Source organism: Esox lucius, chromosome 20, assembly GCF_011004845.1.
Source record: "Esox lucius isolate fEsoLuc1 chromosome 20, fEsoLuc1.pri, whole genome shotgun sequence".
Taxonomy (NCBI): Eukaryota; Metazoa; Chordata; class Actinopteri; order Esociformes; family Esocidae; genus Esox; species Esox lucius.
Genome location: NC_047588.1, coordinates 35939462 through 35951704, shown reverse-complemented (window position 1 = coordinate 35951704; position 12243 = coordinate 35939462). Strand labels below are relative to the sequence as shown.

The following is a 12243-nucleotide window of genomic DNA, read 5'->3' as shown; positions in this document are numbered from 1 at the left end:
TATTAGAAAATGGAAGAAGTTCAAGATGACGGTCAATCTCCCTCTGTCTGGGGCTCCATGCAAGATCTCACCTTGTGTGGCATCAATGATCATGAGGAAGGTGAGGGATCAGCCCAGAACTACACGGCAGGACCTGGTCAATGACCTGAAGAGAGCTGGGACCACAGTCTCAAAGAAAACCATTAGTAACACACCACGCCGTCATGGATTAAAATCCTGCAGCGCACGCAAGGTCCCCCTACTCAAGCCAGCGCATTTCCAGGCCCATCTGAAGTTTGCCAATGACCATCTGGATGATCCAGAGGAGGAATGGGAGAAGGTCATGTGGGCTGCTGAGACAAAATTAGATCCTTTTGGTCTAAACTCCACTCGCCGTGTTTGGAGGAAGAAGATGGATGAGTACAACCCCAAGAACACCATCCCAACTGTGAAGCATGGCGGTGGAAACATCATTCTTTGGGGATGCTTTTCTGCAAAGGGGACAGTACGACTGCACCGTATTGAGGGGAGGATGGATGGGGCCATGTATCGCAAGATCTTGAGCATTGAAGATGGGTCGTGGCTGGGTCTTCCAGCATGACAACGACCCGAAACACACAGCCAGGGCAACTAAGGAGTGGCTCCGTAAGAAGCATCTCAAGGTCCTGGAGTGGCCTAGCCAGTCTCCAGACCTGAACCCAATAGAAAATCTTTGGAGGGAGCTGAAAGTCCGTATTGCCCAGTGAGAGCCCGAAACCTGAAAGATCTGGAGAAGGTCTGTATGGAGGAGTGGGCCAAAATTCCTGCTGCAGTGTATGCAAACCTGGTCAAGAAAACGTATGATAATTGCAAACAAAGGTTTCTGTACCAAATATTAAGTTCTGCTTTTCTGATGTATCAAATACTTATGTCATGCAATAAAATGCTAATTAATTACTTAAAGATACAATGTGATTTTCTGGATTTTTTTTTTAGATTCCGTCACTGACAGTTGAAGAGTACCTATGATAAAAATTACAGACTTCTGCATTCTTTGTAAGTGGGAAAACCTGCAAAATCGGCAGTGTATCAAATACTTGTTCTCCCCACTGTATATATATATTTATTTATATTTATCCTTAAAAATTAAAACTGTGCCATTGTAAACAGAATGTAAACAAAATGAAACTCCACCAACGTTCTGGACCATGTCAGAGACACCATGGTCCACCCTGTCAAAAGACATCCTCAAATGGGGTTTCGTTGGTTCATGAAAACCAGGCAGTTTGCAGCATTATATATACACACCATTGGAAAGGTTTGGGGTATGATGAAGTTGTCCCTGGTTGCTGATCTAAAGTCAGTTATGTGGTTTCCTCTCCAAATGATTATGGAAAGGATAGGGGGAGGTAAGCTGATCCCAGATCTGCGCCAACAGGAAACCTCTGATTCTAGTACTACAGCCATTTCTCTTTCAGATGGAGACCCTCCAGATCCAACAGAGTCCTACAGAACCAGATGGAGACCCTTCAGATCCAACACAGTCCTACAGAACCAGATGGAGACCCTTCAGATCCAACATAGTCCTACAGAACCAGATGGAGACCCTTCAGATCCAACACAGTCCTACAGAACCAGATGGAGACCCTTCAGATCCAACACAGTCCTACAGAACCAGATGGACACCCTTCAGATCCAACACAGTCCTACAGAACCAGATGGACACCCTTCAGTAACAGTACAGCCTGCGAACTGATGCAAGAAATTTGAACTATGCACATGGATCTGGAAACACTGACATTAACTACCTAGATTGCACATGAATTCAAACTACAGAATGTGTCTCGATTGAACAGAGTTATGTTTTCCCAGGTTAAATCACTCTGAGACCAGTAAGATCTATCCATCTAAAGCATGTCTGCAAAACCAGCACATAACAAAGCACTAATAGACAAGAAGACATAACTGTGATACAAACAAACAGTATACTCAACCGACTGTCACACAAACGAAAAATACTGTTAATGACCAAGAACTGTTTGTTGGCTACTTAGGATTTGAAAAGATTAAAGGTTTGGAATATGTTTTAATCCAAATCTTTGGCTAAAACAGAGCTACCTTGTTGCTATTATCTCTACTTTGTAAAAATCCCACATGTAATAAAAGACGTATTCTTTTCAATACTATTTCACTAAGCTTGGGACTACATGCGCATGGCATTTTTCTAACGTTTATCTGTAATGCGTCTTTAAATTTGAGTGGATATAAAGGCATTCATAGTTGAATTCTCTTCAGAAGCCACCAACAGAGAGGTAGAAATAAACAGCAGGTAATGATTTATGTTACAGTCCTATATACTGTATACACTGCAAATTATGAAGTAAAACCTATGGTGATTAGTTTAAATAAATGAACACATGGTCTGGTGGGGTTTAGCGGTCTTACGACGGTGCCTCCGATACACATGTACTAGTGCAGGCATGGATTAGAAACAATCCCAGGGCTTTTCCAGCACACCCTCTCACCTGTTCTCAGTGTCTGGTCTAATAAAAAAAATGAAGAGTGGTTTTTGGTGGTTCCAAACGGATCTTGATTTCCATTTGAACTGAACTTGAATGCTTTTTCACAAAATGAGAACATAGTGATTATCAGGTAATCTTGATCTAACCTTGTCATTTCTAAATACAGATTTTAGGATAGAGTAGGACTGTGAAATAAATGCTAAGTATTTAGCGGATGTAAATGAACATACAGGGACTGATAGATAAACACAGGATAAAACAACAGTCAAGTCTGCCTGTTTAACAGTCTCAAATTCAGCCAGTACCACTGTCTCACCTTTTTCATTCTGCTTTGACAATCATCCTGGAAGCACAGAGGAACAAGACTAAAAACCAGTGAGCTTTTGGAAGAATTTTGAATTGAAATGAAGTAGTAAGAAACGTTATTTCCGTTTAAAACTTGGTCTGTGCATACAAAACCTTTTTCATTTTTCTCCACAGCGAAATACCATGTCAGAGAGACTGTATTAAAACCAATACAATATTGCACCTCTGTTAGAATACAACAGGATTAAACACATGCAGGAGAGATTATCCTATTGAACAAAATACATGATTGGTGTTTGTGGTGCAAACCAATAGACATGGTCGTTAAAACATTTGTGGCCATGTCATGTCAGCAATCAACGAAGGCATTGGACTGAAACAGCTGCTACAGTGTATGAATACATTGGTTTGATAGTGTGTGTGTGTGTATATATATATATATATATATATATATATATATATATATATATAGTCCATAATGCATATATAATTAACATCACATATACAAATACTGTATAGCATATAATGCCGCCAATCTAACAAAACAAGTGTCCTATAAACAACACTGAGCAAATCTGCACGTTATCAAAGCTCCTACGATGTGCTGCAGATCAGCTGCTCTACGGTATACTTAAATCACTATATACTGCAATTCTTATTCCTGCTACCATGCTATTACTCTGTAAAATACTGTATTGAGTGTTTAAATGTTATCGGTTGTGTTGAACTGTCTCTAGGGATATGAAAAAATGGAACCTTGCAAACAGCTAAATAGAAAAGTGCCTATTAAGTATTCCATAAATATATGAAATAATTGGCTTAAGACCAGAAAGATTCACTCACTCTAGTCGTAACGGATATTGATCCCAAACATTATAGTGATATCTTTGCTACTTTCAAAGTTAACAATTAAGTTCGGAAGTGTCGTGGACATTCACTTTGGTACTGATTTTCACATCAACAGAAAAAGTGTGAAACCACAAAATATAACTTTGAATAATTAATCTAATAACTTGTCTAAAATTCAGACATTCTCTTACCAATAAAGCACATTTTACAATAAAATTACAAAAATATGGCACATCACACAGGTCTTTGACACAGAATCATCATGCAAAAACAAATAAATAAAAACTATTAACAAAACCAGTTGATTCAAAACCAAAACAATGCTTTCAGTAGTAACACATGGTATAATTATTACACTATATAAGTCATATGTAAAAGAAAAACTTGTTCAAGTGTTAAGTTTTTACACACACACACACACACACACACACAAAAAAGAAACAAGACACCTGTCATGCAATTCGAAGTAGATATCTTAAGTTAAGCTCGCGTAGCATGCACCTCCCTTAACTCCCAATGTTGTGGCATTGCACCTCCTTCTCCCAGGGGACATCTCTAACCACACCCCCTTCCCTGCTAAGTGCATCCCATCAAAGTAGGTGCCCTCCCTAGGGAACATGGTGTTGTTGGGGATGTCTCCCATAGTGTAAAGTAAACAGTGAAAGTTGGTTATTGCCAACTTTAGCATTGCATCTGCAGCCATCTACGGGTAAGCAACGAGTCACTAAGCCAAACAATCCCCTCGGGACTGTACAGTACTGAAAACACTCATGGAAGTCACCTTTTTGCTACTTGGATTAGGTCTTCAATACGAGCCCATACGACCAATCCAACACCTTACACTGTCCGTTAGTTGCATACCTGATTGAGCCATGAATGGTACTGCTTTTAGAAAACAAAAAAAGAAGCTTTTTCTTGAAGATCCAGGACTTCCTTCTTTGCGCTGTCCAACAACTGTCTTGTTCTGTCTAGAATCTTTGGCATCAACGCCAAAGCAGTGCCCCCCAAAAGCTTCTCTCAAGACCCATTCCAAGGATCCAAACCGCCTATCCATTAACTGGAAAATGCCGGGCTTTCACCTCTATCTGCAGAACACCCTCCCTCTGTGGTGGAGCGGCACTTCCTCCAACTCCGAAAGACTTCCGGTTCAGAGGTCAACCATGGCGGTTTTGGCCAGGTCCTTAGTTCCCTGAAGAATTCTCTTCATATGACCCACTTTCGATATCCCCAGATCCTGCGAAGAGAAGACATTTTAAGAACATTGATTCTACTAACTTTTTTGCGTCTTTCTAAAACAGTATTCTGACATTAAGTTTTTGTAAGTCATATGTCTTGTTCTTGCTTTGTACAGCAAACATATTTGGACATTTAAAGATATATAGGATGAGTATAGTCGGAGAAGTATAAAGTTGGAGAAACAACGTCCTTCTTTAAGCTAGACTCTACAGTTCAAAGAATTACTGAGAAATCTAATCAGAACAAAAAAATCTTAGGCAGAGCTATGGACGCAATGAGTGATCATTTAATCATTTTCATTACTTAAAAAAACAAGGCAAAAAATACATAAATCTCAATACATTATCCGTGATTCAAGTAAAACAGCTTATTTAGCAACTTTGGATTGCTACTTGCAGAATAACACAAAGCATTGACAGTCACTGTGAAATGAGATCAACCAGTTATTGACAGAGCAGTCAGGAATATGTTGTTGTATGCTGAATCTACCCTTCAACGAGCATTGCAATGATCAAAACTCAGAGCACACTGCTGAAGCCCATGTAGCTGCCACTGTTTGTTCTGTGGGACAGCTTCGTAATAGTTGAATCAAAGCCAAATATGGTGATTTAAAAATGCAGAGGCCCTCTTAATGTCTTATTATAACGATATACATTTTGTTTTAGGCTGATTTATCTTTTTCACAGACACAAAGAAAACATTACAAGTGTCTCATGTATGTGTATGGCAAGTATTATAATACATGAACTACTATTAAAGCTATGTAATCGTTTCCAAGCTGGGACCTCCACAAATGTCTTCCTTTCTGGATAATGGTGGTGTTGCCATAATGGAGGGGACAGATTTGGAATGAGGGCAGACAGACACGGAGAGACATGGTACAGTCCAAAGTATTGTGGTTCTGAAGTTCTTCTGTGTGCATGCCTACTACTGTCCAGTCTCAGAAACACGTCCCCTTACATTGTTCTGGTTGAGGGCCCCTACTGGCGATCCACTAATGCTGGTGGCTGGCTCAGGTGAGAAGAGGGAAGTGGGAATCGAGGCCTCAAACAGGCAGTAAAACCAGACAGAAAAGCAGGCAGGTGGCGGTACATTACATTCAGTGAATAGTTAAAAATAAACCACATTCAAAGGAATATGTCTCCCGCATACTGGATCAGCCATTTGGACAGTTTTGTCATCTGCTCCTATATAAAATGTGTCTAAGTGAGAAATAGGATATCCCCGGATTTTTCTCCAATAGCTCAAAGCGTCTCCTAGGTTAAACAGTACTGAATACAAAACAGTTTGTTACCATGGGTCAAAGGGCATGTTAATTCCCACAATTTCCCTGGGTGAACGGGCATGTTAGATCCCACTTTCCTCTTGTTTAAAGGGCATGTTAATTCCCACTTTCCCCTGGGTAAAAGGGCATGTTAATTCCCACTTTCCCCTGGGTCAAAGTGCATGTTAATTTACACCTTCCCCTGGGTCAATGGGAATGTTAATTCCCACTTTCCCCTGGGTCAATGGGAATGTTAATTCACACCTTCCCCTGGGTCAATGGGAATGTTAATTCACACCTTCCCCTGGGTAAATGGGAATGTAATTCACACCTTCCCCTGGGTCAAAGTGCATGTTAATTCACACCTTCCCCTGGGTCAAAGTGCATGTTAATTCACACCTTCCCCTGGGTCAAAGTGCATGTTAATTCACACCTTCCCCTGGGTCAAAGTGCATGTTAATTCACAGACTGCAGTCACCTGCTTCTATTCCCCTACAACAGTATTTCAGTATTGCTCCCATAAAGCTTCTAGCCTTGTTGTACTGTGTCATTGCTCCTCCTTCCTCAGCAAACCATTCAAGACCACTCCCACCACCCCACTGTGTCCCAACCCCACACCAAGTCATATTCCTAGCCCCCTGACTCCCAACACACCCAGTCCTGTTCATATCCTCCCCCAGTCCTGTTCATATCCCCCCACCAGTCCTGTTCATATCCCCCCCAGTCCAGTTAATATCCCCCCAGTCCTGTTCATATCCCCCCCAGTCCTGTTCATATCCCCCCCAGTCCTGTTCATATCCCCCACCCAGTCCTATTCATATCCCCCCCAGTCCTGTTCATATCCCCCCAGTCCAGTTAATATCCCCCCACCCAGTCCTGTTCATATCCCCCCCAGTCCTGTTCATATCCCCCCAGTCCTGTTCATATCCCCCCCAGTCCTGTTCATATCCCCCCACCAGTCCTGTTCATATCCCCCCACCCAGTCCAGTTAATATCCCCCCACCCAGTCCTGTTCATATCCCTCCCAGTCCAGTTAATATCCCCCCAGTCCTGTTCATATCCCCCCCAGTCCTGTTCATATCCCCCCCAGTCCAGTTAATATCCCCCCAGTCCTGTTCATATCCCACCCAGTCCTGTTCATATCCCCCCCAGTCCTGTTCATATCCCCCCACCCAGTCCTATTCATATCCCCCCCAGTCCAGTTAATATCCCCCCACCCAGTCCTGTTCATATCCCCCCAGTCCTGTTCATATCCCCCCCAGTCCTGTTCATATCCCCCCACCCAGTCCTATTCATATCCCCCCCAGTCCAGTTCATATCCCCCCACCCAGTCCTGTTCATATCCCCCCCAGTCCTGTTCATATCCCCCCCAGTCCAGTTAATATCCCCCCACCCAGTCCTGTTCATATCCCCCCAGTCCTGTTCATATCCCACCCAGTCCTGTTCATATCCCCCCAGTCCTGTTCATATCCCCCCCCCCAGTCCTGTTCATACCCCCCCAGTCCTGTTCATAACCCCACCCAGTCCTGTTCATACACCCCAGTCCTGTTCATATCCCCCCACCCAGTCCTGTTCATATCCCCCCACCCAGTCCTGTTCATATCCTCCCCCCCAATCCTGTTCATATCCCCCCACCCAGTCCTGTTCATATCCCCCCAGTCCAGTTAATATCCCCCCACCCAGTCCTGTTCATATCCCCCCCAGTCCTGTTCATATCCCCCCCCAGTCCTGTTCATATCCCCCCAGTCCTGTTCATATCCCCCCCAGTCCTGTTCATATCCCCCCCAGTCCTGTTCATATCCCCCCCCAGTCCTGTTCATACCCCCCCAGTCCTGTTCATATCCCCCCACCCAGTCCTGTTCATATCCCCCCACCCAGTCCTGTTCATATCCTCCCCCCCAATCCTGTTCATATCCCCCCACCCAGTCCTGTTCATATCCCTCCAGTCCAGTTAATATCCCCCCACCCAGTCCTGTTCATATCCCCCCCAGTCCTGTTCATATCCCCCCCCAGTCCTGTTCATATCCAACCAGTCCTGTTCATATCCCCCCCCCAGTCCTGTTCATATCCCCCCCCAGTCCTGTTCATATCCCCCCACCCAGTCCTATTCATATCTTCCCCAACCAGTCCTGTTCATACCCAACCAGTCCTGTTCATACCCACCCAGTCCTGTTCATACCCAACCAGTCCTGTTCATACCCCCCCCCCCCACCCAGTCCTGTTCACACCCCCCTAGTACTGTTCATATCCCCCCAGTCCTGTTCATATCCCCCCCAGTCCTGTTCATATCCCCCCCAGTCCAGTTAATATCCCCCCAGTCCTGTTCATATCCCCCCCAGTCCTGTTCATATCCCCCCACCCAGTCCTGTTCATATCCCCCCCAGTCCTGTTCATATCCCCCCACCCAGTCCTATTCATATCCCCCCCAGTCCAGTTAATATCCCCCCACCCAGTCCTGTTCATATCCCCCCAGTCCTGTTCATATCCCCCCCAGTCCTGTTCATATCCCCCCACCCAGTCCTATTCATATCCCCCCCAGTCCTGTTCATATCCCCCCCAGTCCAGTTAATATCCCCCCACCCAGTCCTGTTCATATCCCCCCAGTCCTGTTCATATCCCACCCAGTCCTGTTCATATCCCCCCAGTCCTGTTCATACCCCCCCCCCCAGTCCTGTTCATACCCCCCCAGTCCTGTTCATAACCCCACCCAGTCCTGTTCATATCCCCCCAGTCCAGTTAATATCCCCCCACCCAGTCCTGTTCATATCCCCCCCAGTCCTGTTCATATCCCCCCCCAGTCCTGTTCATATCCCACCAGTCCTGTTCATATCCCCCCCAGTCCTGTTCATATCCCCCCCCAGTCCTGTTCATATCCCACCAGTCCTGTTCATATCCCCCCCAGTCCTGTTCATATCCCCCCCCAGTCCTGTTCATATCCCCCCCCAGTCCTGTTCATATCCCACCAGTCCTGTTCATATCCCCCCAGTCCTGTTCATATCTTCCCCAACCAGTCCTGTTCATACCCAACCAGTCCTGTTCATACCCAACCAGTCCTGTTCATACCCAACCAGTCCTGTTCATACCCCCCCCCCCACCCAGTCCTGTTCACACCCCCCCAGTACTGTTCATATCCCCGCCCAGTCCTGTCCCCCCCCCCCCCCCCCCCCCCCCCCGATCTCAGTACCAGTTGTGACTGAGGGGTTAGTGAGCGACAGCCAGTCACCAGCAGCAGGAAGGACGTAGGCAAGGACCACTCTCACACACAGAGGGAGCCAGGCAGAGCGGTGCAGCGCGGAGTGGCAGACAGGGAGACAGCAAACGGCCCGCAGAAACCAGAGAAAGGCGTGGACAGGAAGAGACAGAGAGTTCCCCCAGGGACAGACGAGGTAAGTGGGTGTGAGAGTGTGTGAGTGTGTCTAACCTTCAGGTCCCTCCTCTCCAGGTGCAGCAGTTCGGAGCCTCGGATGTCGTGACGTGTGAAGGTGTCCCTGTACTCCCCCAGACTGAGCTGCTCCAGCCAGATGCCTACTTCCTCAGTGCCCCATCTCTCCACTACACACACAGAGCAAGAAGGTGCTCGCTCAGTGTCTGAGACCCTCTCTCGTGTTCACACACACACACACACACACACACGTATTTGAACATAAACCCACGTTCACATGTGCACACACACACACACACACACACACTCAAAACACTCACAGGAAGTGATCTCAATAGAGAGATAGGGAAACCGGAAAAGGAGGAAGAGGAAGGACAGGTGGAAAGAAAGGAGGAAGGGAGGGGGGAGGAGAGGCGGGCAGTGGCTGGTGGAAAAGAGGAAGCGTTAACAAAGATATTGGTGGTTGGTCGGTCGGAAAACAGGGCTCTGCCAATGGCCTTCCAGAGGCTAAGAGCATGCAGGTGATTTACCAATCAGAACACAGGCATACAGGAAGTTAGAGGGAGAGGGAGGCGGAAGCCTTTGCAAACTGCAGGAACACTTCACGAAATCAACACCCTGCATTTTCTCCGAATGGGCAGGACTAACACTCTCCCAACCAATCCAACAAAGCCGTGAAGCATAGGATCGGCCAACCCCTGACATTCTGTTTGTGTCCATTCTATTGCATGATGTTGCTTGCCTCATTGTTCATTCCACGGCAAAAGCATGATCAGTGGTCAATTGTGAGATTACCTGTACCAGAGTTTTACAATGGAAATGTCCAGCTTTCATTTTAAATTGTTGCTTAAGGTAATCAATGTTAATTTGAATAAGTGAGGGAGAAGTGGTGTTGAAATAGGATCTCTAAACAACCCCTGGATTTCTTTGCCCTGTGACCCCCCCGTCCGTCCGTCCTTCTTTGGCCTTGGTTTGTGCCTGCTATACATGTGTAGACAGGTGGATGAGATCATGAACAGAGGGAATGGGGGTGCTCTTGGATGGCTGCGTCAGACTGGGGACCCGGGGAATAGAGATATAACAGAAACAACCCCTGGCAACACTCCGGGTGGTTATAATGCATTATAACCCCCATTTGTAGAACTTTGTCTCACTATCTGATAGGGTGGTGTGTGTTTCTGTATGCGTGTGTGTGTACAAAGACTGTGGACAAAGTACAGCAGACCAATGCTTACCTGACTGAGGGCTGGACTTCTTGGTGGCTTTCTCTTTCTTGAATTTCGGGACGATTCTGAACATGCTGCTACGACTGTTCCTCTTTCCATACTCTAAAGAAGGGTCCTGTCAGGCACAGAGACATAGGGTTAGATCTGTGTGTGTGTATGTCTGTGTGTGTGTCTGTGTGCGTTTGGATGTGCATGTCTGTGTGTGTATGTCTGTGTGTGCATGTGTTCGTGTGTGTGTGTATGTATGTGTACGTCTGTATACATCTCTGTACGTCTGTCTGTGTGCATCTGTGTGTGTATGTCTGTGTGTGTGTGCGTGTGTATGACTGTGTGTGTGCGTCTGGGTTTGTGAGTCTGTGTGTGTGTGTGTCTGTGTGTCAGTCTGTGTGCGTTTGGATGTGTATGTCTATGTGTGTATGTCTGTGTGTGCATGTGTTCATGTGTGTGTGTGTGTGTGTGTGTATGTATGTGTATGTCTGTAAACATCTCTGTACGTCTGTCTGTGTGCATCTGTGTGTGTATGTCTGTGTGTGTGTGCGTGTGTACGATTGTGTGTGTGCGTCTGGGTTTGTGAGTCTGTGTGTGTGTGTGTGTCTGTGTGTGTACAACTGTGTGTGTGCTTCTGGGTGTGTGCGTCTGTGTGTGTGTGTGTGTACGACTGGGTGTGTGTGTCTGTGTGTGAGTCTGTGTGTGTGTACAACTGGGTGTGTGCGTCTGTGTGTGTGTACGACTGGGAATTCGCGTCTGGGTGTGTGAGTCTGTGTGTGTATGTCTGTGTGTGTGTGCGCGTGTCTGGATGTGTGAGTGTGTACGACTGGGTGTGTGCGTCTGTGTGTGTGTACGACTGGGGCTGTGCGTCTGTGTGTGTGTGCATCTGGTTGAGTATCTGTGTTTGTGCGACTGTGTGTGCAGGCGTGTGTTTGTGCTGCGGCTCTGCGCCAAAACATGCTATAACTTAATATAACTTTATATCTTTCTTTAGATGCCAGTTGGTTCTTTTATCACTCAGCCTTACTGTACATGGACTTCACTGTAAATCCTACCTGGAAGAGTTATTTGTGGGAAGCAGCTAAACCCCTCGGGGTTGGCATAGAAACAGGCTTCCCATGGAATGATCTCCTCCAACGGCCAGCTTGTAAAATACCTACTTTTTGAAACTGGGCGGGCTAGAAGAGCGCCCCCCAGTGGTACCACTGATGAACAACAGCGATAAGAGTGTTCTCCTGTCACGGAACATGCAGGCCTCTCAGACACACGCTCAGTGCTGCTCTTGGGAAACCCACTGAGGAGCTGGGCCAGGAGTACTCAACCAGGCTCGACACGACTGACCTCCCATCACTCCCTCAGAGAGTTTGCCCTAGCAACAAATCCAACATCTGTTTACTGATGTGCATATCCCATAGGTTGGGGGGGAAATGAACAGCCAATCAGGTTTGAAAGCTTTAGCAGACACCCAAAGCTACAGCCTCCTACTGACATCAGCATCGAGGGCGCACGCCC

The 12243-nt window shown here is 46.1% G+C and overlaps 1 protein-coding gene across 8 annotated transcripts in view; it reads right to left on the bottom strand.

Moving 5' to 3' along the window:
- Window positions 1-1039: 1039 nt before the first annotated feature.
- The window catches only part of dgkh (diacylglycerol kinase, eta), an 83296-nt gene continuing 72092 nt past the window's right edge, over window positions 1040-12243 (bottom strand). For 5 of the 8 annotated variants that reach the window (XM_020041116.3, XM_020041114.3, XM_020041115.3 and 2 more), the window contains 3 exons: window positions 10753-10858; window positions 9557-9687; window positions 1040-4869 (listed from right to left, as the gene is read on the bottom strand). In XM_020041116.3, the coding sequence (XP_019896675.1) occupies window positions 4783-4869; window positions 9557-9687; window positions 10753-10858 (324 nt within the window). In that variant the 3' untranslated portion in view covers window positions 1040-4782. The remainder of the gene's footprint in view (window positions 4870-9556; window positions 9688-10752; window positions 10859-12243) is intronic. The other 3 variants (XM_020041117.3, XM_020041118.3, XM_010889937.4) reach the window with 1 other exon arrangement.